Here is a 27,616-nt window from a genome sequence, read left to right as displayed (position 1 = left end):
GAGGCAGCTGGGTAAAGGGGCTCTAGTGTCAAACGCTGATGTGCCTCGGGTTTGGGTTTGTTCATGTAAAGGGAAATGAAATCTGTGGTCTGCATCAGATACGGGATCGGGGCTGTTGGGGGCTGTATTTCTGGGGAAAATGTCACTGAGCCAGTCATTAATAGTAATTCAAAAAGCTCTATAATTGTGATCTTTCCCTGCTGTTCAACAAAGCAGATGCTGTTTTTCTCAACAGAGCATAGTTTTTATTCCATTTCTTCTTCTTTGGCTTCTTCCCACTCTTTGTCCTCTTTCCTTAGACAATGTGACCCGAGCAGTGTCAGGCAATGCTGTCCCTTCTCTGACCACCAAGTAACGCTTCCCTGAGATCACTTTAGCTTCCACATCTGGCTGAGTGAAAGAGTGACGCCCGTCAGCCTCAGCCTCCCTCCGTGCGAGAGTGAGCCTCTACGTGCACGAGGGAGTCCAGAGCTGACTGAGAGTGCCTTGGGTGCTGCCCTTTCTAAAAGCGAAGGGGTTTCTTGCAGCTCTCCTTGCAAAGTGAGTGTGTGGTTTCACACGTGCATGAGCTAGCAGGACGGCTTACGGCCACAGAATGGAGATGGGCAAATCCCCTCTCCTTCTCCCCGGTGCAGTGTCCTGCCTCCTTCCTTGTGCCGGCTTTTATGCTTGCTGGCTCTCTCTGCAACCCCGTTTCACTCTCTAAGCTGGTGGAAAGCTCTCTGCTCTTGTGGGTGCGTTCCCTGTCTGCCTGGGGAGTTAATGTGGCTCCTAAGGAGCTCTAAAACGTGTGCAGGTCAGGGCAAGGGAAGGCACAGGGATACAGGAGCAGAAGGAAGGAGCAGATGGAGAGATGGGGGCAGCAGCAAGGCCTCTCTTTTGGTGGCACTGAAGTGAACCTGGTTTGTGACATCACGTCTGCAGCTGCGACTGACCGTATCTGTAGCTTTTCCTTCAGTAAGCCCGTAACATTGTTGGCCTTTGAATCTGACTTTCATGTACTACATGTCAGTCAACGGTGACATCCCAGAACACTGACTTGGCTGGATGTGATTCTGCTCAAACATGTAATTTCTCAACTTGTTCTTTCTTATTTATTTTCTGGAGCTTTTTAATGCAAAGCTCACTCTCTGACTCGTGCCACCTTGCTTGACTTGACTCCAGTGTCTTGGGCTTTTTCCCCGTGTTGTTTATCCTGTCAGTACCCCTGCGTGCCTTTTTGTTGGTGATCTCGTAGGCATCAGAAAAGCAAAGGATTCTGCTTTTGCTCTGCTGTGAGATCCAAACCTGTCCTGAGTGCCCTTTTGTTAAGGAAAAGAGCCGCAGGAGGTGGACGGGAGATTATTCACGGCAAAGGGATGAAAGTTCTGTCAATCTGAAAAATGTCGATGGCTGTCAGGAGCCTCTTTTTGCATTTTCTTCTCTATTCACAGTGAAGAATGCGAGACCTCGCGGCTCAGGTAACGAGCAGCCTGCTGCAGTTTCCCGAGGTGACCATTCAGGCTCTTGGGGAAGATGAGCTCACCCGAGGGTCTGTGCTGCGCGGGCGGTTTTCCAGAGGTGAGCCTTTTCCTCGAAATTGGGTCTTGCTGTGAAGTTGTTACTGCCTGGAGGTGACCTGAGGCACGGGGTCACAGCATCAGCTGTGTCAGGTTGGTGCTGCTCAGGTGCGTCAGGTTTTGAGAGAACAGAAAGGATGAACTATGACAAAATGATGAAAAATGTTAACATTAAAACATTAGTAGAGTTAAACTTTGAAAGGACAACAGCCTGCGCCAGTCTTGAGCTATTAAAATAACACGGGCAAGTCAGTGAGCCCTCCTCAACTTCTAATGGAATGAAAGGCAGTTTTCAAAAAAGTCCTGGTGTGGTTTTGGGCTGTATTTATTGGTACCATCATAACATCCCGTGCAGAACTAGTTCTCCCACAGTGTTAGAGAGGCAGCCTCCCCTGCTTTTTCTTTCCTAGCCTGACTAAAAACAGAAGGAAGAGGAAAGCCCTGTTAGGCGCTGCAGCCAGGTTTGCAGATATTTAATGGGATGCAGAGGAGTGTCCCGGGAGAGCTGCTGAGAGCGGCTGAGCAGATGAGGTAGCTGACTTTGTCGGTGATCTGAAGGTAGCGCCGGGGGCCTGCCTGGGTGTCCGGGCTTCTGCTGAGACCATGTAGAATCTCTCTGTGTGACTGTAAGTGCAGTAGTTGAGTTAATACTCCCTTTGTGTTGGAAGTAGTTCAGTGAAACTAAATGTGCTAACTTCTCTCTGTGATCAGCGCGTGTAAAAGTTGAAATTGGCTCCCGCAGTGCCCATTTTAAGGTAATTCCTTGTTGAAGTCCAAATCCCTGCCCAAAGTAGGCGTGTGTCGAGCAAAGTTAGTAAACTAGAAAAGAATTGGCTGAGATTTTGCCATATTTGAAGTATGCTTTAGGAGTTGTATTCTCATATGTATTTAGATGATTTCTAGCAAAACCAAGCTGAATATGGTATAAAGACTAGAGACCAATCTATTGTAATCTTTATCCCAAACAAGCAGAATTCTTCAGTGCAGGAATGCCAAGTCCAAATGCAAAATAATAAGGTGGTTCATTTTACGATGCATTGGTTGAGGATTCAGTGGGTGATTTTCAATAATCGACCCGAATTCGGTAAGCCTCTCTTGCTCTGTGAGGTACTTCTGTTGAAGCAAAGGGGCAGTGATTGTGATTTTCCCGTTGTTTTCAACCCTCTCTTGGGAGTTTGCTTTAGCCAGCCTTTTCTCTTCTTCCAGGGAGAGATGGGCTGGCCTGGCTGGCGTGTGGCCCTCAGCTGGAGGTCGTGAGCGCTGTGACGGGAGAGCGGCTCTCTGCACACCGTTTCAGTGGAGCCCGTGAGCAGCCTCCCACCATCCGCGTGGTGAAGGAGGTTTCCTGGCAGACGGGAACGGGGCTGCTGGTTGGCTTGAGAGAAGCAGAGGGAAGTGTTCTCTGCCTGTACGACCTTGGAACATCGAGCGTGGTTACAGCAGTAGTTCTGCCAGGAAGGGTAGGTGCTTTTTAATGGGGGAAACGTTGTCAGGTGCTGCATAACGCTGTTTCAGGAGCAGCTTTGGAGCGTCTCTTTGCTAGGACGTCCATTTTCTCTATTGTGTCATCATCCTGTCACTGCAGAGTGTCCAGTCGAGAGCACCTTGATGTGAAATTATGGGGTTAACGGTACCGTTATCCTTTGAGTTTGCTGAGAGAGTCAAACAAGTTTTCTGGTTTTACAGTAGAGCACGTAGTTACCTCATTCTCCACTTTGACAAAAAGGCCTTGAAAACTACCTTTTTTTTTTAGCCAGAGTGACAAAGAACTCGTCCTCACCCTGCCTTTCAAGTGTTGGTAACATACATGTCCTGAATGGTTCATTATGTCAGAAATACTGTCTTTAAAACATCTCAGACTTCCATGGCTGTGCTGTAGCTGACTTCGGCACATTCCCAGGAGTCTCGGACTAGCAAGCAGGTGACTTTAGAGCAAAGCACATTTTTCTGTTGACTTAGGATGGGAAAAAACAGGCTTCACTGCGTTACCTGGCAGGTGGTTACAGACTGACTTTCAGCCTGAAGCCCTTGAACCTCTGCTTATTGCATATGGTGCTTGTGCCGGTGGGATACTCTGGTGTAATGTTGCTAATTTTCCCTGCCTTCTCTAACCCATAAACTCAAATGACGTCCTTTCCCCTCGGCTCCTTATCTGAGTGTAGACAAGAGTCACCTTAAGGTAATGGAACATCAAGGTTCCCTCTATCTTTACCACCTTAGAATCTGCGACAGATAAATACTTCCGTATTACTCAGCTTTCCAGAGCGTGGTTTGGTTTGACTTGCTAGAATCCAGGCGGGGTTTGTTTGTCTGTAGCGCTACAGTGTGACTGCTGGCAGTGAGCGTTTGTGTGGTGGTGATTTCTAACGAGCTGAGCTGGGTTGGTGCTCCGCTGTGTGGGTTTGCCGATCGTCCTGATAAATCTCAGCGTTTGAGATGGAAAGGCAAGCTGTGTGCTGGCATAGACGTGCAGTCATTCAGACTTGTAAAAGCAAATCTGAATTGAAAACATTAACGGTATTAAATTGGTTTATAAGGGTTGCATGTTTCAGAGCTCTGGAATGGTATTTTCCCCACTCTTCCTGGTTTGTGTGAGGCAGAAGGGCAGCATGCAGAGTCAGGGAGCTGAGACAGGATTTCTGCGTTCCTTCCCAGAAGGAGCTGGCAGCAGTGTAGGAGAGCGTGCAAAGCCCAGCAACAGCCTAAGCATCTGTGTGTTATCTCAACAGGTTTTTTTCCATGCTAATTTCAAAGCACAGCACTATACCAGCTAGAGTGAAGAACATTAACTCTATCCCAGCTGAAACCATGACAGAAACAATATAAAGTTGTCTCAAATACTGCGGGCACTTCTAGGAGTAGAATTCTTGTGGCCCAGGGGAAAGGTAAATTCTGTAGCAGATTGCCAGGCAGCGCAGTCACAGCAAGTGCTTGACACGGGAGAGGAGAGAACTTTGGGGCTTCGAGGTTTGGTCAATTTTTCCCCACCTCTGGGGAGAAAACCCAATATATTAAAAAAAAGGACTCCTTGTGGTGCTCACTGCTCTGTTCCGTTGTCGTGTAACAGGTTGCTGTTGATGTAAAGCTCCCTGGTGTCACTGTGTGACATTATGCAAGGAGGCTGAAGGGCAGCCCGTGTTCTTTTGTTGTGGAGCCTTAGTGCAGGAGCCCTCACGTGCTGGTGTCTCTGCTGGAGCCGTCAGGGCTGTCCCGGGAGGGGCTGCAGGTGCGGAAAGGTCTGTCTTCATCAGGGCCTTGTACTAAAGCTGCTGGCAGGCGGCTCCGCGTGTTACAGAGCAGCGTGCACTTCTCCTCAGCCGGAGCTGGCTTTTGGCGAACCAGCTGCTGGGCTTTTTGCCGCTGTTTCGGCACTGAAAACTTTTCTGCTTTCCCTGGTTGCTCTGTTGATTCTAAATGAGGACTGGTGTAACTTTCCCTAAGCTGGTATCTCCCTTCCGCTCTCTGTAACAAGACTCCCTTGCCGTGGCAGCGGTGTGTCTCCCCTGCAACTTGGCCGCTGCCGCGTCTGACTGAGAGCCGAGATTTGCCCTAGTACCTGTTTGGCAAAGAAGGCGTGGGCTGTATCCCAGTGCTGACGGGCTGGGGGCCGTGGGAGAGCGAGAGTGAGTTTGGCCTTTCTTACTCCAGTCCCTTAAATACGGTCAAGTTTCTTGCATTTAACGGATTTTCTGTGTTGTCTTTGAGTTAATGGTTTCTAAGTAGAAAATGGAACTTGGTAAGCTGTGATAATAGACTGCACCATTGCAGTTGGAGTGAGCTCAGCGAAATCCCTGCAGGAAACCCCGTAAACGGAAGGCAGTAACGGATGTTTGTACAGGACATTTTTGGGGGTTGGTTGGTTTGTTTGTTTTGTCTGGATATAATTGGGATCAATGCTGTGTTTTTAAGTCTGAGAACCCTGTATTTACTTTCTTGCTTCTGATGGGCTGATTGTGGCTTCACTTTTGAGTGATTTCTATCAAAGCTCGTCAAAGAGCTTAAATACTAACTTGTAGTTTTCCTGTAGGTAACTGCTGTAGAGCCCATAACTAACCCCGGAGGAGCCAGCGCGAGGCCTTGGCACCTGCACCGGGCTCTGCAAGGGTTTTGTGGCGTGGCAGCGGTGGCGACAGATGTTGGTCATCTGCTTGTGGTGGACCTTGGTTTGGATGATCTCTCTTGCAGTCAGAGGGAGAATGAACCATCGGGTGAGCTTGCGGTTTCTAAACTTGAACGGAAAAGTAAGAAAACTTGTGTCTTTTAAATCAACAACACGCATCCCACTTTGAAGCTACTGCTGTGCAGACGTTTATGACTGCTGATGACAGGTGGCGGTTTGACATCGTCTGGCCCTGAAAGGATTAAAAATGGGAGTGGCTTCATACTCCTCCTAAGGTTACAAATACCCCCTCCCACCAGGGTCCCTCTGTCACGGTGATTCTCACCAGTGAGGGGTAGGAATCTGACCATCTGAGTCGGTGCAGCTGCCTGACAGGAAGGTGTGTCGGACGTGCCCTGTTTCCTGGGAATGTTCTTCTGCTTCTGTTCATTGACTTGGGGCAAAGTTGAGGCTTGTTTTTTAAAGTAAATATGCCTTACCAAAATCCCTGCATTTCACCAAACGGAACCTGTACTTGGTGTACTCGGATTGCATACGCTGTTTTTGCTCTTACAAGAGTGGCCTCGGGAGCTGGTGTCACTTCAAGTAGCTTCACCATGAGGCCCAAACTGCTGATGTGCAGAGCCCAGGAAGAATTTGTCTATGGAGGTTACGCTTTCACCTGGTTTTGAAATAGGAGCGAGGATACCTGTCCAGTCAGAGAGTTCCTATGTGCTCTGAATGCGTACAAAATGGGAAGAGCAGACAAAGTATTGCATCAATGGGTATTTTGCCGGGGACGGTAGCATTAGTTTATACATGTTGTCACGTCAGTGTTTCAAATGCAACCTGAATGGCATAACGCATTCCTTTATTGTGTGGTTTTGTGCGTGTAGCTCTAGTAGTTGTCACCAGAATTGCTGCTGGAGTTCCACTAAGAAGAGAAATGGTGACCGGGGAAGGGAGACATCTCTGCCTTCAGTTACAGTGTCCTTCAGGAACAGCAATATCGACCCTGTGCTACATCAGCAGAAGCAACCAGCTCGCCGTGGGTTTTTCCGACGGCTCCCTGTCACTGTGGAATATGAAAACTCTGCAGTGGGAGTAAGTCGGCCTTTGCACTTGGTCACGCCTGGAGGTGCAGGGCTCTCAAGGCTCTGCTTGAGGAGGAAGTCTGTTAATTTAAAGAGCCCTTTTTCAGGGAGGGAAATGTGGAGTGTAATCTTGGCCTGTTTAGGAATCCCCTTCTGAAGTAACCATTGAGCCATACCTGGATTCAGTGGGCCGCCTTCTGCCCAGCGGGCTGGGATTGTTCTCCTTATTGTGCCCGTGGGCTGAGGAACTGCGGAAAGCTCCCTTCTCTGGGTTCTGTCAAGCAGTCAGGGTGTGAGAGAGCTGCTTTCCATAAGGCAGTTTGTTCCACCAGCAGTATTCAGTGACAGCAGGAGTTGTGTGTGTTTCAATGAAAGAGACTGTAGACATTATTTCTCAGAACCAGCTCCTGCAATGAGGGCACCCATTGAAAGGCTGAAGTATGTTAATGATGGGATTGTGGTGATCATATTCTTCAAAGCGTCCCGGTTGAAAGGAGTGAGACATGAAGGATCAAGAGCTGATCTGTGGCTGAAAAGACATTCTCTCCCACATTTCAGCCTCGACCAAAAGAGGGGACTGACCCATGCCAAGGCAGCGATGCATGGGAATGAAAGTCTGCTTGGAACACTTGGAGGGGGAATAAGGGTCATGTCAAGGGATAAGCAACAGAGAAATGAGGGAGATGATTTCAGCTCTGCCAAAGAGCAATCCCCCCTGGAATATCTGACCCAGTTCAGATCGGGATTCACTTAAGCAAATCTGCAGTGACTCACCGGGAACTATTGGCGGCATGAATAGAGAGTGGAGGGATAGTGAGGTGGCAAGAATAGATTGTGAAGGTGCAAAGAAGGTTCAGAAGTCTGGAGGAGAAAGGCTTTAGATAGTCCAAGTAAAGAAACAAGACACTACTGGTGTTTGGCGCTGTTTTCAGCTTGTGCAGAAGAGAGGCTGCATTTTCAGTTCAATATTGAAGCAGGCGACAAGAGTAGGAAGAATCTTTTGCCTGGCAGCTGAAGGAATCTTTCATGTTCCTGCTCCGCAGGCAGAGGAGGAGATAAAGCCAGGTTATTGCCCGTGCTGGACAGTAATTTCCTCACCTCGTGGCTGTTGCATCAAAAGCAGTCGCTCCCGTGACTCCCTTGTTTGAGACGGGAGTGTGACCTTCTGTGCCTTGAGGAGAAGCACGTCAGGGGCTCTTTGCTCAGAAGATGCTTCTCCCCTTCTACAAACAGGCAGGGCCACCAGGCTCACCTGCTTTCTGTTTTTGTTAACCCTGCAGGCACCACTGTCAGCTTGAAGGAGGAAGGATTCCTGTCTGCGCCGTTACTTTTCAAGAGCCTGAGCACGATCCTCGCAACTGCTGCTACTTGTGGGCTGTTCAGTCGACGCAAGAAAGGTGAATAAAAGCTTACTATCGGCCACTGATTTTTTTTTTTTTTTGAGTATTTGTTCACCTAGAGTTGACCCACGTGTATTTGTTTTGTTGAATTAGCCGTGCAGGAGATTCTCTCCGGTATGGAAGGGGCTGACGGTGCGATTTGTACAGGATGTAACAGGGATGGAGAGGGACCTACTAGTTCCTCCCTGCTGAAAGGCAGCAAAGCGACAGTGGCTCTATTTCTGTGCTGGCATTCTTAAATGGCTTCCTTTGTTTCCTGATGACTGCTTCATGATTTGCCTGATATTCACACCGTGGTATGAAAATACCATGGAGCGCAGTGGAGGCTGCAGCTCCAGAGCACTAACGGTGCGGATCCACCAGCCTGCTGCCCCTAAAGGAGGAGGTGACAGCATGGCCGGTTCCCTGGTGCCAGCCTGAGCCTTGGTGAGCCAGCTCAGCTCGGCTGGCAGGGAAGGTGCTCAGCAGCCAAGTCGGTGGTTTCCTGCTGGGCTAATGACTGAAAGGAGGGTGTGGAAGGTGCCGTGTGTGCAGGGGAGGGACTGGAGCTTTGGTGGGAAGGGAAGGGGAGAAAGATCTGCCCCTCTCGGCATCAGCAAGCTATTTACTCAGCTCGGCTGCTCATGGAGTGGCAATCTTTTTCAGTTTGACTGTAAAGCAGTTTTGATTGCGAGCTCTTCAATGCCAAGAACTGTTCCCAACCATTTTTATTCCATAGAACATCTTGAAGCTTCCAGATTGTATGGGTAGCCTTTGCCCCAGAAGCTGTTAGTGTCCAAATTTCCTCCTTTGTGGTTTAGCGGCTAAATGTGACCAATTCTTAGGTTTTGGGAAGGGCTGTTTTTCTTTTCAGCAAGACAGTGCTATTCAGGAAACCTCAGCCTAGATCTAAGGAAAGGGTAACGAGGACTATAAAGCAGCTTTGTAACCAAATGTCATCATTTGTACCTTTTCCAGTGAAGGCGATGCCGTGAGTTTACATCTGTTGCAGTTAGCGTTCGCAGACAGGAGGCGCTCGGCTTCAGGACAAGCCATGTACGAGGTAAGACGTGCACGTCCGTGAAAGGATGGAAAGAGTCCTTTTCCCTAAGGGAGTATCAGTGAAGTTGGCAGGGGGAATATTGACCATGACAATTCAGAGATGACTTAAAAAGAAAGAATCTTTTGCTGAGTCTTCCTGGGCACGGCCTTTGTCCATACTTTTTGAAAAGAAGTCGTACAATTTCATACCGCCGTGTCGTGTGTTCCAGCCAGGGCCGTCTGCAAAGAGCCCGTATAAATTCAGTTCCTGAAGAGGCAGCAGCTTTTACAAAGAAAATGATTCTTCATTTAAACACCAAGTGAATGGCCTGTAGGAAGAGAAGACAGGGCTTTGAGTAGCTCTGTTTAACCAAACTGCAGAGTTGAATAAGGTTCTGTCTGTCTCCCTTCCTTAAAACACGGGCGTACAGCTTTATTCTGTTCCGGTCTTCAGGTTTAAATTCTTGTTTTCCCTTTGAGCTCTGTCAGCAGGACTTCACATGACGCTCACCTGCAGGGTCTCTTCGGTGCTGGTCCTGAAACTTCGTAGCTCTAAAGAGAACTCTTTCTACTTTTTGGCTGCGTTACCTACGAACTCTGCTCTTGAAGCCAGCAAAATACGCAAATACAGTAAAGAGTGGTCTGATTTGGTCAAAAAAGTATATGTAAATTTTGAGAAGTGGCTCCAAAGAGGTTGTGTTTAAAATAGAGGTGAACTAGCCTTACCTCTCTGTTATCTAACAGATAGAAGACGCGTTTTTAGAACGTATAGTTTTATTCAGTGTTACGCCTGAAACCCTTGCAAAATCTTTTTGATGGGAAAGTAATCTTAATTCAGAGCATGTCTTTCCTGTTGAGGTGCGGTAGGAGAGGATCTGTGCTCTACAGCCTTGATATTTATTAGTAGTATTTCCTAGAATGGTTAAGAGAAAGCTTGCCTGTTCTCAGAGTAGGTGAGTTAAATGTAACATATCAGGTCATACGAGAATGGATTGTCTCATGCCAGTTCCTTCTAGAGCTCTGAAACTTTAGGAAACTTGGGTAGAATGAGGTACAAGCAATTTTTTTATTTTCTGGTAGGTTTTTGGAGATTTTTAGCTGCTTAGCTTTTGGTTTTGTTTGGTTGGTTTTTAATTGTAGAGCTGCTCTTTGTCCACAATCCACACACCCATGTGTTGTAGGGTAGAGCATTTGACCAAGTGCTGTATTTGGAAAGACAGTATTTCAGTCAATGCTTGCTTAGCAAATGGTGGTCTCAGAGGTTCCACACAATCCTGCTGGAGTTTCTGTAGGTCTCAAAGTAGTTGGCTGACTCTGTAGGAATTCGTGCCCCTACACGCCTTGCCCACGTGCATGCCATGTCCGCTGGGTTGTTTTGCTGTTGGCTGCACTTGGTGAAGGCAGGGAGGCATATTTCACCCTTTAGTCCCTGAGGAGGTGAGAGGAGGAGCTGGCAGGAGCTGACGTGGTTTGAGAGAAGAGTGTGACTCAGGAAGACGTTCTCATGGCTACTCCCGAGGGATGGGCTTTCACTCTAGCGGTGTGTGCCTATAGATAATGCCTCGCAAGAGAGCTTTGGCTGCTGGAAGGCCGTGACTCCTCTAACTTCATCAGTTCTGTGATCAAGTCATGGAGCAAAGCGCTTTGCATGCCTATGTATGGCATTATTTCAGATCTCTCTTTCTAGATAAATAAGTAGGTTTGTGAAGAAACCGGGATGGTGCAAGGAATTCTGCAAAACACATTTAGAACCAGTAATGCGAGGGAAATGCTCAGTTCTGAAAATGTGCAAAGCTTTTACGACCAAACTTACCCGTTACGGTTTGACACTCAGTTCTCTTGCTTGTCAGCTGTAGTTTCTCTTTACCATCAGATTAAGCGCCTGGGAGAGATACAGTACAATATGCAGGTTCTATTAGACATAGACATTCTTTCCTACTGAGGTATAATGTCTGCTTTTCTCTCAGAATGACCTTTCTCTCGCCTGTGATTTTTTCCGCAGGGTTTGGCATCCTGTGTTGAAAAGTACAGTTTGGATCTGACGGGTGGAGCCTTTCCCTTGAGAGGGCAGGGCAGCAAGGCCAAACTACTCAGCTGTCAGGCTGTAGAAATCTTTCCCAACTGCATTGACAGAGAAGGCAGCGTTGATGAAGGTTTGTTCCTGATGCCCGTGTTTGGTTGTTCTAAACTAAATGGCTTTGGCATCCAAGCAGTGAATGCTGTTCCATACCCACAGCCTGAAAGTCTTCAGTATCTGTATAGACTAACTTCTTGGGCTTATTTCAAAGGAAAAACTGGGTGCTTAGGTTCTGTGGGACTTGTTAAAATAAACCCTATTTTTCCCTTCAATGCTTGCTGACATGCTGTAGCGATGTATGGTGGGGTCACCTCTATAACACCTGTCAGTCATTTTATTCCTCCAGCTCTCGTCTTTGAACAGTAGGATCATCCCCTCCATTGCTTAGGAATGTTCCCTCAACTTTCTTTTTTCCCCTCTTCCAACCTATGCCTGCACCTGCATCCAGCTGGCGGCCGGTCACGAGTGCTGTTCCCCAGGGCTCGGTCCTGGGGCCAGGTCTGTTTGATACCTTCCCCAAGCACCTGGATGAGCCGGCAGCGTGCCCGCGTGGCCAGGAAGGCCACCAGCATCCTGGCTTGTATGAGAGATAGTGTGGCCAGCAGGAGTAGGGCAGTGATCGTCCCCCCCTACTCGGCGGTGGTGAGGCTGCACCTCGAATCCTGTGTTCAGTTTTGGGCCCCTCACTACGAGAAAGATACTGAGGTGCTGAGTGTGTCCAAAGAAGGGCAGCGAAGCTGGTGAAGGGTCTAGAGCACAAGGTTTAGTTGGGATCTTAGGGAAAATTTCTTCACAGAAAGGGTTGCGAAGCAGTGGAACAGGCTGCCCAGGGAAGTGGTGGCGTCACCATCCCTGGAGGGAGTTAAAAGACGTGCAGACGTGGCGCTGTGGGACAGGGTTTAGTGGTGGACTTGGCAGTATCAGGTTTACAGTTGGGCTCGATGATCTTAAGGGCCTTTTCCTACCTAAATGATTCTACGAGTCTATGATCTGCCTGTGCACTTTGCCCTCTCTGTGTCTAATAGGTTCCTACACCTACAAGCTCTTAAAGCAATAGCTTCTGGCTTCCCTTGTCCGGATCGACAGTTAAAACTCCTCTGGTGTCTTTCATTACCTTGCAATAATGAGATGTGCATCTCTGGGTTTGCACATCCAGTGATGCTCTGAGCACATCTCTGAGCCGGCTGCAGTGATAACTTTCACAGCCTTTTGTTTGGGTGTGTGAATGCCCTTCCCTCTCTTCTTACTGGCCTTAACTTATGTCTGCTGTTACAAAGACGACACTGGCGTGACTTTCTAGGCTATTTGTGTTTATTAGCTTTGTCTTAGTCCTGAAGAGGCAGCTTCCACCTCTTTTGGGGTGCCATCCTCTAACAACAGCGTGTCAAAATCTAATGAAAACCCCTTTGGATTTTCTCCACCTGTGTCATGATTCTGAGGAGAGGGCCTTCTAAAACCTTGTCAAAAACAACCAACAGGCGCACCCACCAAAAAAACCAAACCCAAACCAACAAAAAAGGCCCTTTCGGTCCCCTTTTCATGAAGTCTGAGGCATGGAAAAATGCTTGTCATTTTTCTGATGGCTCCTCATTAGCTTTTATCCAGAAACTATTCAAGTTGTAGGCCCACATGAGCTTCTGTTGGATGTGGGTTGAGGTTAGAAAGGAAGCTGGCTTCTGATTTATGAAACTACTTGACATCTTCAAAGGCAGTTTCAGCGGCTCACACAAGTGAAAGGGCACAGAAGTTCACGATGACACACAGTAAAGCGTGGGAGGCTCCCTGAGCAGCCCTGATGAACTCAGCAGAGAACAGAGACCCATTTTGCCAAACGACCTGTCTCCTGGTTCCCTGCTCTGTCAGGGTAAAGGATGCACCCCCCACTTTGCTCACATCTGGAGAATGCCTTCTCCCCAGAGACGACAGACCATGCCACTTCTTGAGAGAACCCGAGTGTAACATGGTCAATGTTTGATGTTAAACTCTTTGTTCCAACCTCCTGTTTGTTGGGGTTGGGTTTTGGTGTTTGTTTTGTGTGATAATTGTGTTCTTTCATTCTGACTGTGCTGGAAAGGAGCTATTCGTAACACCTGTAATCGAGTCGAATCTGGAAATTAATAATGCCAGCTGAGTGATCAAGTGTATACGACAAGAATTTGTATGCTTTCTAAAAGCAGCAATGTATGTTTTCCTAGGGTGGTGGGTTGTTTTTTGGTTTTTGTTTTTTTCTAACCATCTTGATGCACTCTTACTGTATGGGAGACTTGATTACCTGACAATTGTGTATTGGATTTGTCTTAGGACGGATACAGGTTGAACTCGCAAAGGGGGGCAGCATGACTGAAACCTATCACAGAGGTGATGCTATGGTGTACATTTTTAAAATTCTTCTTAGTCAAGTGTTGTGTTTCATGAGTGACGTAACAGAATGAAGCCAAAATAGAAAGTGATGTTTTGAAAATGTCAGATAGATTGTATTTTCTCCCAATAAGAAACAATGTCTTGTCTTTTACAGTCATATCTCCTGACACCAGTGTCTCCGTCTTCAGCTGGCAAGTGAACACACGCGGCCAGGGAAAACCATCTACTTATTTGGGTGTATTTGACTTTGACTGCTGGTATGAGGCTCAAAAGCCAGGCTCACTAAGGTAGGTTTTTATGAAGCTGGTTTCAGTATCCCTCCCCATAATTCACTGGAAAGTCGGCGTTTAGCTTCTGCACTTGTTTTCTTTCAGGCCAGAAGAATCCCTTCAGGACTGCCCCTATTTTGCACTGTGGTCACTGGACGCTGTGACAAGCACGACTGCTCCAAACCTCCTTCTGGATGTTGTGGTGCAGGAGCGCAGCCTAAGCTGGAGAGTTCCTCCTTCTTACCCACAACCTGAGCTGTGTTTTCATCCAAGCACCTATAATTTTGGTAGGTATTACACGGCTTTGAGTAGTGATAAGCTTAAACCGAGCTCAAATGCCATTTATTGGTTCTCCTGGTCACTGTTTGTCACGCAAAAACCCAACCAAACCGAAACACCCCAACCCCGCACCCACCCAACTGTGATGACGTTGTACTGACCAAGTGTGTGCTGTTGTGACACCTGCCTGACAGGCGGCTGGGTCTGGGGGTTGGGTGCTTCTGTAACGCAGCCCGTGAGGTGGTGCTGGTGATCAAATGAAAGGACTCTGGGCTGAAGCTCAAAGCGCAGCACCTCGATAGCCCCGGAGGTAAAATTTCTACACTCAGCCATTATTTTTCTAAAAAAGGCTGTAAGTGATGCCATGAGGAAAACGGGTACTCAGTTGTACCTTTCCAGAGGTTGCTGTGACAAAAATGCAAACTGGTGCTACCATCACGGTGAGAGTATGGAATGTTGTCCAACGTTCGTTGTCTCTGCAGATGGCACGTGCCTGCTGAGCTCTGGAGTTGTTCATGTGACGTGCAGCGGCTTCCAGAAGGAGGTGAGCTTTTACTGTGTCTTTACGGAGAATGTCAAGAGATGGAGCTTTCCTAAGCTTTCCATGGCGCTGCTTTCGGTGTCAGGGACCATTTAATGCTCCTCCTGCCCATCCACACGCGTAACTGCAATTGTACCCTGCCAGTTTTATCAAATGTAATGTTTGAGGTCCCCTCTTGGGAGTATAAACCCACCGTTGCCTCCCGTTGAAGCACGATCAGGGACTGAATGTCTAGAAAGGAAGAGAGCGCTGCTCTAGGAGCAGGAAGAGAAAGTCGGGGAAAGGTGTTCCTTCTCTCTCATCAATGAGTGCAACTGCCTGCGTGGTCCTGAGTTCGGGTTTTGATCCCTGATGAGCTGGGAAAAGAGGACAGAATGGAGAAAAGGAAGCATCGTTCCCTCAGAGCAACCTTCAGGCAGAGGAGCACTTGGTAGGAAGGGGAGAGCAGTCTTTCCCTGCCCTCATCTTCCTCTCTACTGGATTCCTCACCAGATCTGTGGGGGTGCGTTGGGGCAAAGAGCCCTTGTGCACAGTGTGGTAGCTAACATGAACGTCTTGGCAGGTTGGCCTGGCCCATAGGCTGTTTCTTTTGCAAGCCTGATGTAGGCTCTTCCATTCAGATTGGGTGATCTGATGTCAGCTCCACGTTGGAAATAATTGGGAAATGCAGAAATTTGTCATACCCTTTGCTGAATTGAGACTAGATCATTCAGAGGCTTGTTAGGGATTTGAGCAGGAATTGCTTGTGAATGTGAGTAAGACAAATCTCAGAATTAGGGGCAAGAAGCTTGGTTTGGGGTTTTGTTTGCCACCGTAAGTCGTACTCGGTGTGTTTCCTTGTCTGAGACTGGTTTTCAGAAAAAGATGGAAATCTGATGTGTGTATTCGAACGTGTAGAAATGGCTTTGAATGTGATGATTTTATTTAGAAGGGAAAGATACTTGTGAATGTGCTTAAAAAGCCAAAGAAAGAAGCAAACAAAAAGCAAAAGCCCTAAAAAGGACAATTTGATGAGGGCTCAGTCTTGGGCCCCTCGGGACAAGAAGGACATAGAGTTGCCGGTGCGTGTCCAAAGAAGGGCAACAAAGCTGGGGAAGGGTCTGGAGAACAGGTCTCATGAGGAGAGGTTGAGGGACCTGGGGTTGTTTGGCCTGGAGGAGAGGAGGCTGAGGGGAGACCTTATCGCTCCCTGCAGCTGCCTGACAGGAGGCTGTTGTGAGGTGGGGGTTGGCCTCTTCTCCCAGGTCACTAGCGATAGAACAAGAGGAAACGGCTTCAAGCTGCACCGGGGGAGGTTTAGGTTGGATATTAGGGAAAATGCCTTCACTGCAAGAGTGGTCAGGCCTTGGAAGAGGCTGCCCAGAGAGGTGGGGGACTCACCATCCCTGGAGGTATTGAAAAGACATGTAGACATGGCACTTGAGGCCTGATTTAGGAGACATGGTAGTGTTGGGTTGACAGTTGCACTCATTGATCCTGGAGGGCTTTTCCAACCTTAAGGGTTCTATGATTCTATGTTTCTATGTTCATTTCACCTGGTAGAAGTACCAGAACACCAGCTGCACTAAGCTACTCCTTAACAGTGCACGTCTGTGCCTGCCTGTGCTTTGCCCTTCTGAAGGATCGCCACGGCATTAGAACACAGTGTTTGAAGTGCCTAAAACTGAAACCTATTAGAACATCAATGTTTCACTTCTTTTCTGTCATTTTGGGAAATGACAACTTAATGTTTGGGGTGTCGTAACTGCTTCATGTCTTCATAGCCTGGAAAGCTGCTTGATCTTGGCTTCACTGCTTCCATGCAAACGTTGCAGAGTTCTGTTTGTTCTGTCCCCTTCGCGCATTCCTGATGGCAAACTTCTCTGCACCCCATGTGCCATGGGTATAAGCAGGGCACGTTGCTGGGAATAGTTAATTGGAACGCAGTAAATTGAGAGGATAATGCAGAGGCATGCAAATAAAGATTAGAATTAGCCTTTGGGAAGTTGATGTGTCAGGGGAAAAATTCCATGTGCTCCTCACAGCAACAAGCAGCCCAGCCTGTGATGCCTGAGTGAGTGTAGGGTTAGAAACAAGCACTTACTGTTGGTGGTTGGGATGTTGACAGCAGGTGGGATTCTCCTTTGATTTCGCCTGTTACTTTTAGGAGGAGCAGTTAGACGCGGTCTTGTCAGCTGCTGCCCAGACAGGTTCTGTAGGGCTTCTGACTGGCTGCATTAAGCTTTGGACATCTAAAGGTAAGACTTGTTATGTTTTTTTTATGTTGCATGGTTTCTTCGTTTGGAATTCTTGATTCATTTCTTTTTTGTTCTCTCTTTTTAAAGAGCAGCCAAGTTCTGCTGCTAATTTACAGTTTGCCCTTGACTGGACATGGAGCAGAGTGATCTATACACAACACGAATTTGATGACATATGTGAGTACTAGTGCAGCCATGCTGCAAACCTAGAATCAGTCTTTCCAGTTGAGCTCATTCAGTGATCTGCTGGTAGATGGTCTTGCCCGCAGATCTGGAAGTGCACTTTGAAACTCTGCAATGGCTCTGTAGGCTAACGATTTCATACCTGTTCTTGAAAAGGTGTTGCGCTGTTTGACGGCTCCTGCAGCTCCACTGACCCGCAGAGGTTACAGGCTCTGCAGCACCGCCAGTTGCTTTTGAGCAACCTTAGCACAGTCTTGAACTGTTTTCTAACAGAGGCACAAGAGCTCGCCGGAGAAGGTTTGTCACAGTATTTCTAACTCTCTGGTATGTCTTATGAAGATTTGGAACGATGCTGGGGCTGTAATTGTGGAAAGAGGAGCTTCTGTTGGTTTTGCTGATTGGCAGAAAGTCAGATGTAGCGGGGAGAAGGGGCTTAAATGGAGGGGTTGGGGCTGCCACTTACCGCGCGTTGAGTTCAGGGCAAGAGTTTGTTGGGGAGCTGGTGCGAGTGGGTGGGGAGGCTGCGGTCAGCAAGGAGCTGTGCAAGCACCCGGCTTGAAATTACAGCAACGGGATGTGGCACTGTGACAAATACTCCCTTTGATTGTCAGCCAGCAGTGCGTGATTGCATGCAAATATTGGATTGGAAATGACTAAAATCAGAGAGGAAGCCTAAATGAGTAACATGTAAAGTGAGTTGCATGAGTTTCTGTAGCTGTTTCTATTAGAACTTGTTCCTGGCATATTGAGGAGAAAAGAGAAAATCCCTTTGCTAGAGTAAACGTCTCTGCTACGTGAAGAACAGGTGCCTTATCCATGAGTGGATTTAGTAGTTCCAACTTCACTTTTTTTTATTAAACCTTTAGTGAATCTTCTTCTTTGTAAGGGTTGCTTGTGATTGTGGGCTTTTACTTCAGAGAAGGACGTGATACGGAGTGAAAAATGCACAGGCAAAGATTTCTACCGTGTTATTTTTCTACTTTCTCTTTAGTGCAATGAGGGGAGCTTTATAAAAAACAAAAGAAATTGCACACCAACAGTCCTCTTAAGCTTCTTTTCATGTTTTGCAGACTTGACAAATAAGCTGGCGGTGACCAGCCTCGCAGCTTTGTATGCACGAGTGGTCCTCTGGTTCTGTGGGTCCCGCCTCCTGCCCGAGGGCTCAGGTAAGCCTAAACTGTCACGCGTCTGTAGCAGTCAGTGCTTCCTATGAACACGTGCTTCCCCATGGTTTTGTCAAGGCTTCATCAATACCAAGTCGTGCCCGTTCAGTGACAGCAGATGCTGAAGTTCTGCTGCTGAAATTGAGATTTCACTGTTTTTTCAACTGCGTCGTGTAGAATGATGGAAGCAGTTTCTTTCCGGGGTGTTTCTCAGAACCAGCACTAAGCCTCTGAGGGAGGGAGTTGCTCGTGCCCACAGCTTGAAATCTTTGGGATTGTAAACAAGTAACTCCTAAAGCACCAACACGGGAATGCTTGATTTTACAGTAAAAGCCTGACGTGCGTGTTTTGAACTTTTTAGGGATTGTTTGAGGAAAAAATACACCTTGGAAATAGTTCATCAGTTGGATGGGTTATAAATCCTATTGTCAGCCTTAACTGTCTTACGCATGTTCACATGACATGTTTAAAAACCCATTCCCTTTGAGAACTGGGGTTTTTTTTTTTAGAGTGAACTTCAGCTGACACTACATGTTCTGGATGCTACATCACCTGTAAGCTTGAAATGGCACTTAGGACAAGGAGGAATTGAGTCCTGTGTCGTAGGTCTCTTTTAGCAAAGGCAGAAGGAGGCTGGGCTTCTTTCAAAGTCGGAGGCTGGCCTGTGCTTTTGATGCTTAGCTTGTGTGTTCTTCTGTCTTTTTAGTCAAAAACTGTAGGTTGAAAATGGGATATGACTGCTTTAACTTACTTCTTATTTATTGCCTGTAGGTGATGAGATGCGTTTCTCTAGACCTTTCTACAATTATCCTCTGATTCGGAGCTACTACACTGGTCATCGACAGCAACTGGAGCGTTTATCAAGGTAGGATGTGCAGGAAAGCTCTAGAGCAGTTCCACTGCAAATTCAGAAGCGGCAGCAAGTGGCTTTTCCATCAGCAGCTGTATTTGCTACGCTTCATGCATTTGCTGGCAACACTCTTGTCTGGAGTGATGCGTGTGTCCTGCTGAACAGAGAGGTTCCTCTCCCGTGTTGAAATGTTGATATATACCTCTGCTTAGTGCCCTTTGTTGGTATCATCATTGTTTTGAGGCGCACGTAATTCATTGGCAATTCTGTGTCATTTGTTACCACTGGAAAAGGTCGTGTGGTGAGGACAGGATCCGTCACGGCCAGGTCAGCAAGGCACGGCCTTTGCAGAACAATTGTTCTGGGCACAGAAGAAAGCGTGTTTTAGGAAAAAAAAACAAAAAAAACAAAACCAAAAAACAAAGCAAAAATAATCTCTCTCAATGACCAGTGATAGATGGCGATAAGGGGATTGGCCCAAATCTCCCACTCCCAAGCACCGCGGTGTCGTTGAAGGAGATGGGCAGAGTCACATGCAGCTGGCACGGCCAGCGCTCTCCTGGCTACTGGATAAAAGCCCCTTCCTCACGGGAACTCCCTTTCCTGGGCTGGCTCACGAGCATAATGGTGATGCGCCTTGGGTTAGGTGAGAACAGATTTTTCTTTGGCAACTGTTCTGTAACCTAAAGAAAGTCCTCAAGTAGCCGTGGCTGTGGCACCGTGAGCAAGGTGCAGCAGGAGGAGTCCAGGTGGAAGCTGCTCTATGTCAGGCGCTGGCTTTCAAGCTCCTCTTCCTGCGCGTCCTTCTCAGGTAACTCTCGTACAGGCTCACGGGCTCCTTAGAAGCACCACCTCCAGCGTGCTGCTTCTGCTCGTCCTCCTCGGGAAATGAAAGGCTGGCGTCGCAGCCCGCAGGAGCCTGCGATGGGCTTCTGAGGAATGCAGTGTTTCACAGGCCAGCCCTCCGTCACTGTGATGGCACGTGCAGAGGCGCAAACGTGCTGCTTCAGGGGATACCAGAATTCAGCTGCGGGCTCAGCTTTCTGACCGTGACTGTTTTTCAGTAACAGAAGCGAGGTGCTGAGACCAAAGCCTGACATTGCCGTGCTGTGGTCTCACCGCTGTGTGTGGGAACACTCCCGCTGGGGGCGTGAGGTTTGGGGTAGCTTTGCTCACACTGCCCTTGTATTACAAGTAATGCGGCACAAAAGAAAAACTGAAAACTAAAAGGTCGCTGCAACTTTCCCCTTAATAAGGGAGCTTTTTGGATTCCTATTTGGAGCTCCTTTAATAATTCACTAGGATCTAATGAGCACCTTTCACCTGACTCCGAAATTTCTTTCCAGTCTACTTCAAGTCATGATCATGCCTTTGTCTGTTTGTTCCTTTCTTGGAGTCGTGGGAGCTTTAGCTGGGTTTGTTCTGGCTGGAGGAAATCTGTGACACCGAGAGGCTGCAATTAGTGTTTTCCTCTGTCAAATCCTCGCTACGTTTTGTTCCAGAGGCAAATGGGACTCTGACTGCCTGATGATCGATGGGATGGTTTCCCAGTTGGGAGACCAAGTTGAGGAGATGTGGCAGAGAGAGGAAGGAGGAACTGGGAAATACCCACCTCCTAGTTTACAGGTGAGTGTTGTGTTCCCTGAAAACAACCACCACCACCACCACAAACCCCAGCCCCAGCCCAGCCCTCCCCCAAAGCCAATGATTTCTCAAAGAGAGGACTTTTAAAAAGCTTCTACCTTTTCATTCCAGGCACTGCTGGAGCTCTATTTGCTAGAAGGCGTTGAAGAAAGCCACAAACATGCAATCGTATCCCTTGGAGTTATTTCTGTCACACCTCCAGTATACGCGCATCAGGGGTCTGAAATGTCTGTCACCTACGCGTTCGATGCATTTTCTAATTTGTGCTTCAAACGCACTGCGGATGAACACGTGTAGTTAAGAATTAAGTCGCAGACAGAAGCATTGTTTGATTTCTTTGTACTGTGGATTGTTTAGGAATTTTTAAAATGTTTTGTTGCAAAGTCTTTTCTGATGTGAGAAAACAGGTTTACTAAGCAATGTTAAAGGTAGAAAGCTCCCCTAGATTGTCTCAAAATGTAAACTGTTTTTCATTTTTGAAGCACCCACAGCTGTAGCAAACAGCTGCTTCCTCGAGCGATGCACTAGAATGTGCTGCTTCAGAGCAAAAGGATTTCTGACAGCGGTGTACCAGGACCTGATGTTGCTGAAATCATCCATTTTCCAGCACAGCTAAGAGGGCTTGCTTTTGTGCTGTTACAAGTGCGGGCACACAGAATAATAGAGAGAGAGAAGGGAAAAGTCATTGGGCAGAAACTGAACTTTTAAGCTGCCGAAATACACTGTGTTGCTTTGGTTGTGTGTTGTCTGACCCGAGAGGGGAGCCTAGAGAGCAGGGGCTTTAAAGCTGTTGCACCCTGGAGCTCTCTGATGAGAACAGACCCCCCAAAACAGCTGTCAGAAAGAGAGAGTGACACTGCCAATGAGTGATCCACATACTGGTTTAAATCCAGTTTTAATCATGCAGAGCTAAGCTGTGCTGTAAGGACACCCTAATTTCAGTTGTTTTATATACGCTGGAAAGGAGGGAAGAAACCAGCTGTAGAATTTGTTTGCTTTAATAATCAAGCATTGGCCGTTCTCGTGTTTTGAATGTCCAGCTGGTGGCTCCAGTGACTAAAGAGGGAGCCTGTGTTTCCAACGGAACTGTTTAAATATCGAAAGGCAACCTTTCTGAATGCCTTAGAGAAATCAGAGAGTCTGTCTTTCTGGTTATTTATTCAGAATGCAATTTTGTTGTTAGGGCCTGACTATCTTCAGGTTGCAACAGCATGAAATGGCAAGACTAATACATGAGTATTTTCTGCGTCCTACCACTATGATATTCTTATTTCATTTTATTATCTATTAATATTCTATTAACAATAGTAATAATGTTATTTCATGTGATAAATTGTTGGTCTTGCAAATCTATTAGCCTTAATTAGATACTTGATATCAGACAATTTACTTGCTGCTAGACATCACGCATCCCTTTCCGAACAAAACAGAACCTTCCGTCGACTCCTTCGCAGCTGCCTTTGCCATCCCTTCGGGCCTTGTTAAGCTTATTCGAGGTTTTTGGCTTCTAGACCACAAGGACTATGAAGTAAGCATGTGACAGTTTAGTTGGGCACACATTGCAATACAATGCTATGATCTATCAAATGATGTAAAAACCCTGGTGCTTAGCTGATACCAGGTGATAAAACATGGGAAGCTTCTTTTTTGTAATGCTGCTTCAGCAGCACCTTCAGCAATACGTGATGGTCTGCAGTTTGGTTTTAATTACGTTGAGAGGAAATGGATTAAGACAATGAAGAAGTCAGCGTTAATGCTTGACGTGTGACTTGCCAAAGCCGTCTGTTCAGGTTGTTCTCAGCAGAGCAGTCGAGCGCTTTCTCAAAAGCAGTGGTTTGGGGACTTTAACTATTCAAACTGCCATCCTGGCAGCAAGACTTGAGACAGAAGACCGCAAAAGTGACTTTTCAATCTAATTCATGTTCCCTCTGATGCTGAAGGTTGTTCTTTGCCTGTCACAATGTTAATATAACCTGTTTGCCTGGGAGAATGACTTGTCTTTACGAGAGGTGATGTTTGCCTACGGAGATTTGGTTATCCTGGCCAGGTGTGAATCACTCCTGTCAAAGGACTCCCTTTGTTCTGTACGGCTCACGGAATATTTTTTTCTGCAGACACTTCAGCATTTATATTTACCTGTCCGGTACCAAGCCCTTCATTAGTCACCATCTAAGTTTATTCAACAGAGATTCACCCTCACTGAAGACACTTTTGAATCGTTTTGTTGTGCGCGTGTGTGTCTCTATATCTTAAGAAACCTGATCTCTACCTTCTGCAGAGCTCCCTGGCCCTGCTGCTTGAACCAACTGCAACCAAACCTGTGTCGTGGCAAGGCGTGCGAATTCTTCAGTCCCTCATGTGCCAAGGAGAGCATAGGCGAGCCCTCAGATACACGCAGGTGATGAAGCTCTCGGCCTCCAGCTGTAGCGAAGTGCGGCTTTTCCTCACTGTGCTGTTGTCCAATAGGTAAAGAAATATCTGCCACCGTTTTGGCACTCAAATACTGTGAGAGGTGGAGAACAAACACTAGAAATCACAATCCCCTACACTTCCTTTGAACTTTGAGCACAATATCTGGGGGGCATCTTTTTGGTGATACCATTAATACGCCTTTACGTCTCACAAAATTAACTACAGGTGCATGGTGGAGGCTTGGGCTCTGCTGCAGGAGCACACCACTCAGTTAAAGGAGGAAGAGCTATTAAAAGACATGTATGACATCTGTCGGGAGATGGGACTAGTGGAAGACTTCCTGAGGCTGCCTTTCACAGACTCTGAACAAGTAAGTGTGGGCAAGAGGAAAATCTGAACCCCCTCTTTGCCAAGAGAAGAGGCAGGGTCATCATATATGTTTTAAAATGTGTTATTTCTCATAGAAGTGTTTGGAGAAATTTTTACGGACTCATGAGATTCTTTTAGTCCGGCACCTGCAGCGTGCCAACTGTACGGCAGCCCCACAGCTGAACCAGGCGATGAACGTTCATCTCATGGTAAGCGTAAAAGTTCTGCCAAGTGTGCAAGGTTCTCTTAGGGGTTACTAACTAGATTTAACAGTGCTCAATAAGAATCCTGCTTTCTTTATCACACCCTTCTTTGAAATACTTGCAATAAGCATCTGCACCTTTCGTTACAGCTGAACCTAAAAGTTGAACAAAAAATTTCACTTCTCCAAAGCGACCCTGTGAAGTTGGAAATTCTGTGTTCCAGGCTGTTGTTGGCTCCACGTCAAATAGTTTGTTTGTGTCTGAGGATTAAATAAGTGTCGTGGTTTAGCCGGCAGCTCAGCCCCACACAGTCGCTCGCTCACTGCCCCACTGTTAGATGGGGGAGAGAATCAGAAGGGTAACACTCGTGGGGTGGGATAAGAACAGTTTAATAATTAAAATTAAAAGAAACAACAGTAGAAATGCAATGTAAAGGAGAACAACGAGAGGCGCAAAGCCCCGCGGGAGGGGGGAAGGGAGGGGAGAGGGGGAACGAACCGCCGAAACAAACCACACGCGCCGCAGCCGCCCACCGACCCGACGCCGCGCCGCCTCTGCGCTGCCACTGCCCACCCTCAATATACTGGTCATGGTGTCACATGGTATGGAATGAACCTGCCATTGGCCAGTCAGGGTCAGCCGCCCCACCATGGCCCCGCCCCTCCCAGCCCCGCCCCCCCGCCACGCGGCAGAGCGCGGGAAGCCGGAAAGGCAGCCGCCCCCCACGGTGAGGAGAATTAACCCCTTCTCATCCAAAACCAGCACAATAAGTATCTTTCCTGTCAGCCACTCTTACCATTCAGATATTCAGGCACGTACGTTATGTAGGAACGTTCGGATGATTGGAAGTTGTTTGGGTCACTGTGGAAGGAAGAGTGTGTTGTCTGTCATCTTCTGTATCTCACACGCAGCTCTGGGTGCCAACCCACAGGCAACATTTGCATCATGGGTTGTTCTTTTTATTATTTCCTCAAGCTATAGCGTGAGGTCTGCAATTCCACAGCTTTCGTTTTACCACTTTTTGGACAGAAATTCTTACCTAACTTCTGAGTCTCAAAATAGGCAGGTCAAATTCTGTGTTATGGGAACTTCTGTTGTGGTTCTGTGATCCATCTGCTGCTTTCCAGAACCATAGTTTCCCAGGGAAGCAAACTTGTGGGGTGGTTCTGGAAGGCTGAGGTCCTGCGTTTGAAAGCTTTCATCCAGGGGGAAGGGGTGTGTAGGCAGCTTTCTCTTCCTCATTTTAATCCTCACTTCCTCTTGTCCAACGTAACCCACCGCTGCCCTGGAGATTCAGTCACCTCGGGCAGTGGCGTTTCAGGAAAAACAAGGGAAAGGCACTATTTTGTCAGCCATGTGAAGCTTGTGGGTGCTGACAAGCGTGTCAGAATGAGGTTCTGCAGGGTGCCGGCATGGTTTTAGCTTAAAGTTGTAGGTTCTGCTATTATTCTAGTCTTCCTTCCGCTTGGCTAAAAATTCCGGGTGAAGCTGGTGTGCGCTGATGGGCAGAACTGGCTGCCGCTCTGTGCAGGGGGTGTATTTTACTGCACCTGTAGAGGAAACATATTCCCTAATTCGAAATAGCACCAACAGCTCCGTGCTATGAACTTCTTGTAACATTTAACTTCTTGCTTTACGCTTCTCGTTCATCAGAACGACTGTGCTCCTCGCTGGAGACAGAGAGCAGTTGCCAGAAATTCTCTCTCAGCCCAGCACGGCAAGACCCTTCCTAGAGGTCAGAGGCAGCTGGCTGTAGAGAGAGCCAAGCCTTACCATCTGCCTTCGTCCGGACCAAGAGAAGGTAATTTTTAAGGGGGGGAATATAACGCACAACTAACCATCGCTTTGATTGCACAAGGCTGATCGTTTTTCCCTCGTGCTTTACAGCTGCAAGACCAAAGCCAATCTCGACAGTAACAAAACCAGCTAATGCAGGAAATGTGCATCCAAGGGCACCTTTCAGCAGTCGTGTGTTGGCCAAAGTTAGAGAGTTATGGGTAGGAAACGAGCAGAAACCCAGTTGAGAGAGAGTTTTTCTGTTATGATAATGTTTGCTATGCAAAATACATGTGTTTATATTATGGTAAATGTGTTCAGAGAATTTAAGATGGCTAAAACTAAAACCCTGATTACCATCAAGCTATTGGTGTACACATCTTGCTAGACTTGATTGTGTGATCAAATAGTGATCTCTTCCCACTTGCTGACACATTTCTGCTTTGTTTCTGCCTCTTTTACTTAAAAATAGGCAGAACGATAAAGAGCAGGAAAGAGGCCTGTAGCTGTCAGATGAGTTTCCTACAGGTGGTGTGGCCAAATCAACCCCAGTTCTGGTATATTTGGCCTTGAGGGCAATGAAGGTCAGTTACTGCCCTTCTCTGCTGTCCTTTTGCCATGAGAAAAGACCAAGACCTTGGGCAGATCGTACTATAAGGACATGCCCGGCGTGCAAATAAGGCTGCAGATAACTAAGTAGTTTAATCCCCCATCAGAACCCCTTCTCATGGAAGATGACTCTCAGGGTTGTCAGCGCACTCCATTTATTTGCTGCAATTCATCCCTTCCCATGTAACCAACCATAAATAGCTTCTGGTGGGGAAGAAGCAAGCTCCAGGCAGAAGCCAGCCCATAGCCTCTTGTGAGTTGTTAGGCAATGCTTGTAACGTCTGAGCCTAGGCCAGTCGGAAAATGCTATGAAATAATAGAATTTCTCGTAGTAAGTTTGCATTTGTTTCTTATGTTGTTGGTACTTTTGTCTTCTGTGCAAAACTTGCAGGTTTCCATCGCAGGAATGCTGTTCTCACCAAAGCAGTCGCGATAATGAGTGCCTTTGAGATGCTCAGAGAGAAATGTTCTGTGGTTCCTTCTGAATTACAGCTGTTCCTCAAATAAAAAGCGTTTTCCAATGCACTGAGCTGTGTGGGTGACCCATACGTGAGGCAGAGGGAAAAATGCAGGTGACGGTGCCTGATGTGCCTGTTGGTTCAGGTCACTCACTCCTGGGCCGTGCATCACCCGGCGTGGTTCAAGAGCAGACTCACCCCACAGCAGCCATCGGTGTGGTGTGCCTTGCTCTTGAACTTGGTTTAAACCCAGACTAGACCATGAGTTATTAGCGAAAGCCTGATTGCTGGTAGTTTGACGCTGCAATTGTAATGTTAATGGACAGAGAGAGAAGGATGCAGGAGGGAGGTGTGTGATTTCTGTGAACACCGACAGCACAAGCGTAGATGACCCTAGGAATCCAGGGCACAGGAAAAGCTTTGCTTCTGATCTAGCCTATTGGTCTCATAGCAGCTTCCTGAAGGACGAGAACGGCACGCTCATCTCCGCAGGATCCAACAGTGATGTGGGCCAGGTAAGCCTTGAGTCAAAGAACCAACTGGAAGCAGCTGTCAGTAATACACAGTTGTGGGTCAGTCAGTTAGTTTATCTCCCATTATTAACATTCATGTAAATGTAACAAACAGGGGATGATTCCTCCAAGCGTGCACACCTGCCATAGTTCCTTTCTGACATTCACACATGGAAGTTAACACACCGCACCTCTCTAATACATAATCATTGACCTGGCTGGGCACCCCCTTCTTCCATGGGTCTCTATCTCCGCCGCTTAAGTTTAAAGGTACAGTGTGATTTTAATTCACTGCGCATGCTCAAGAGGAGTGGGATGGGGGTCAGCCCTTTCATCCCTCAGTTGAGTCGGGGGTCACTATCTCCCGCTGTTGGAATTACCTTTCCCCCAGTGACTCTGCGTGGGCAAATGTGCAGTTTTTCAGGGCCTTCTGGGGCCAGAAGTTCCCTTTGATCACTGCTGACTGAGTTGGGGCCTTCCCTTCACACCCTTCTTTGTAGC

At 47.4% G+C, this 27,616-nt stretch overlaps 1 protein-coding gene across 1 annotated transcript; it reads left to right on the top strand.

Annotated features, from left to right (window-relative positions):
- Positions 1 to 1,439: 1,439 nt before the first annotated feature.
- Positions 1,440 to 25,861, top strand: LOC135317495 (protein ELYS-like). Its single transcript, XM_064473788.1, has 24 exons — positions 1,440 to 1,560; positions 2,766 to 3,019; positions 5,587 to 5,767; positions 6,555 to 6,762; positions 8,033 to 8,149; positions 9,110 to 9,194; positions 11,175 to 11,325; positions 13,765 to 13,897; positions 13,985 to 14,166; positions 14,641 to 14,696; positions 16,852 to 16,936; positions 17,024 to 17,113; positions 17,276 to 17,420; positions 17,920 to 17,924; positions 18,190 to 18,285; positions 19,054 to 19,147; positions 20,635 to 20,758; positions 20,888 to 20,944; positions 22,158 to 22,304; positions 23,055 to 23,242; positions 23,414 to 23,558; positions 23,653 to 23,766; positions 25,414 to 25,561; positions 25,648 to 25,861. Exons 1-24 carry the CDS (start codon positions 1,440 to 1,442, stop codon positions 25,782 to 25,784), a joined length of 3,063 nt encoding a protein of 1,020 aa, XP_064329858.1. The 3' UTR covers positions 25,785 to 25,861.
- Positions 25,862 to 27,616: the final 1,755 nt, after the last annotated feature.

Source organism: Phalacrocorax carbo, chromosome 26 (genome assembly GCF_963921805.1).
Source record: "Phalacrocorax carbo chromosome 26, bPhaCar2.1, whole genome shotgun sequence".
Classification (NCBI taxonomy): Eukaryota; Metazoa; Chordata; class Aves; order Suliformes; family Phalacrocoracidae; genus Phalacrocorax; species Phalacrocorax carbo.
The sequence above is the reverse complement of the archived record's forward strand: the minus strand, read 5'-3'. Positions and strand labels throughout refer to the sequence as shown.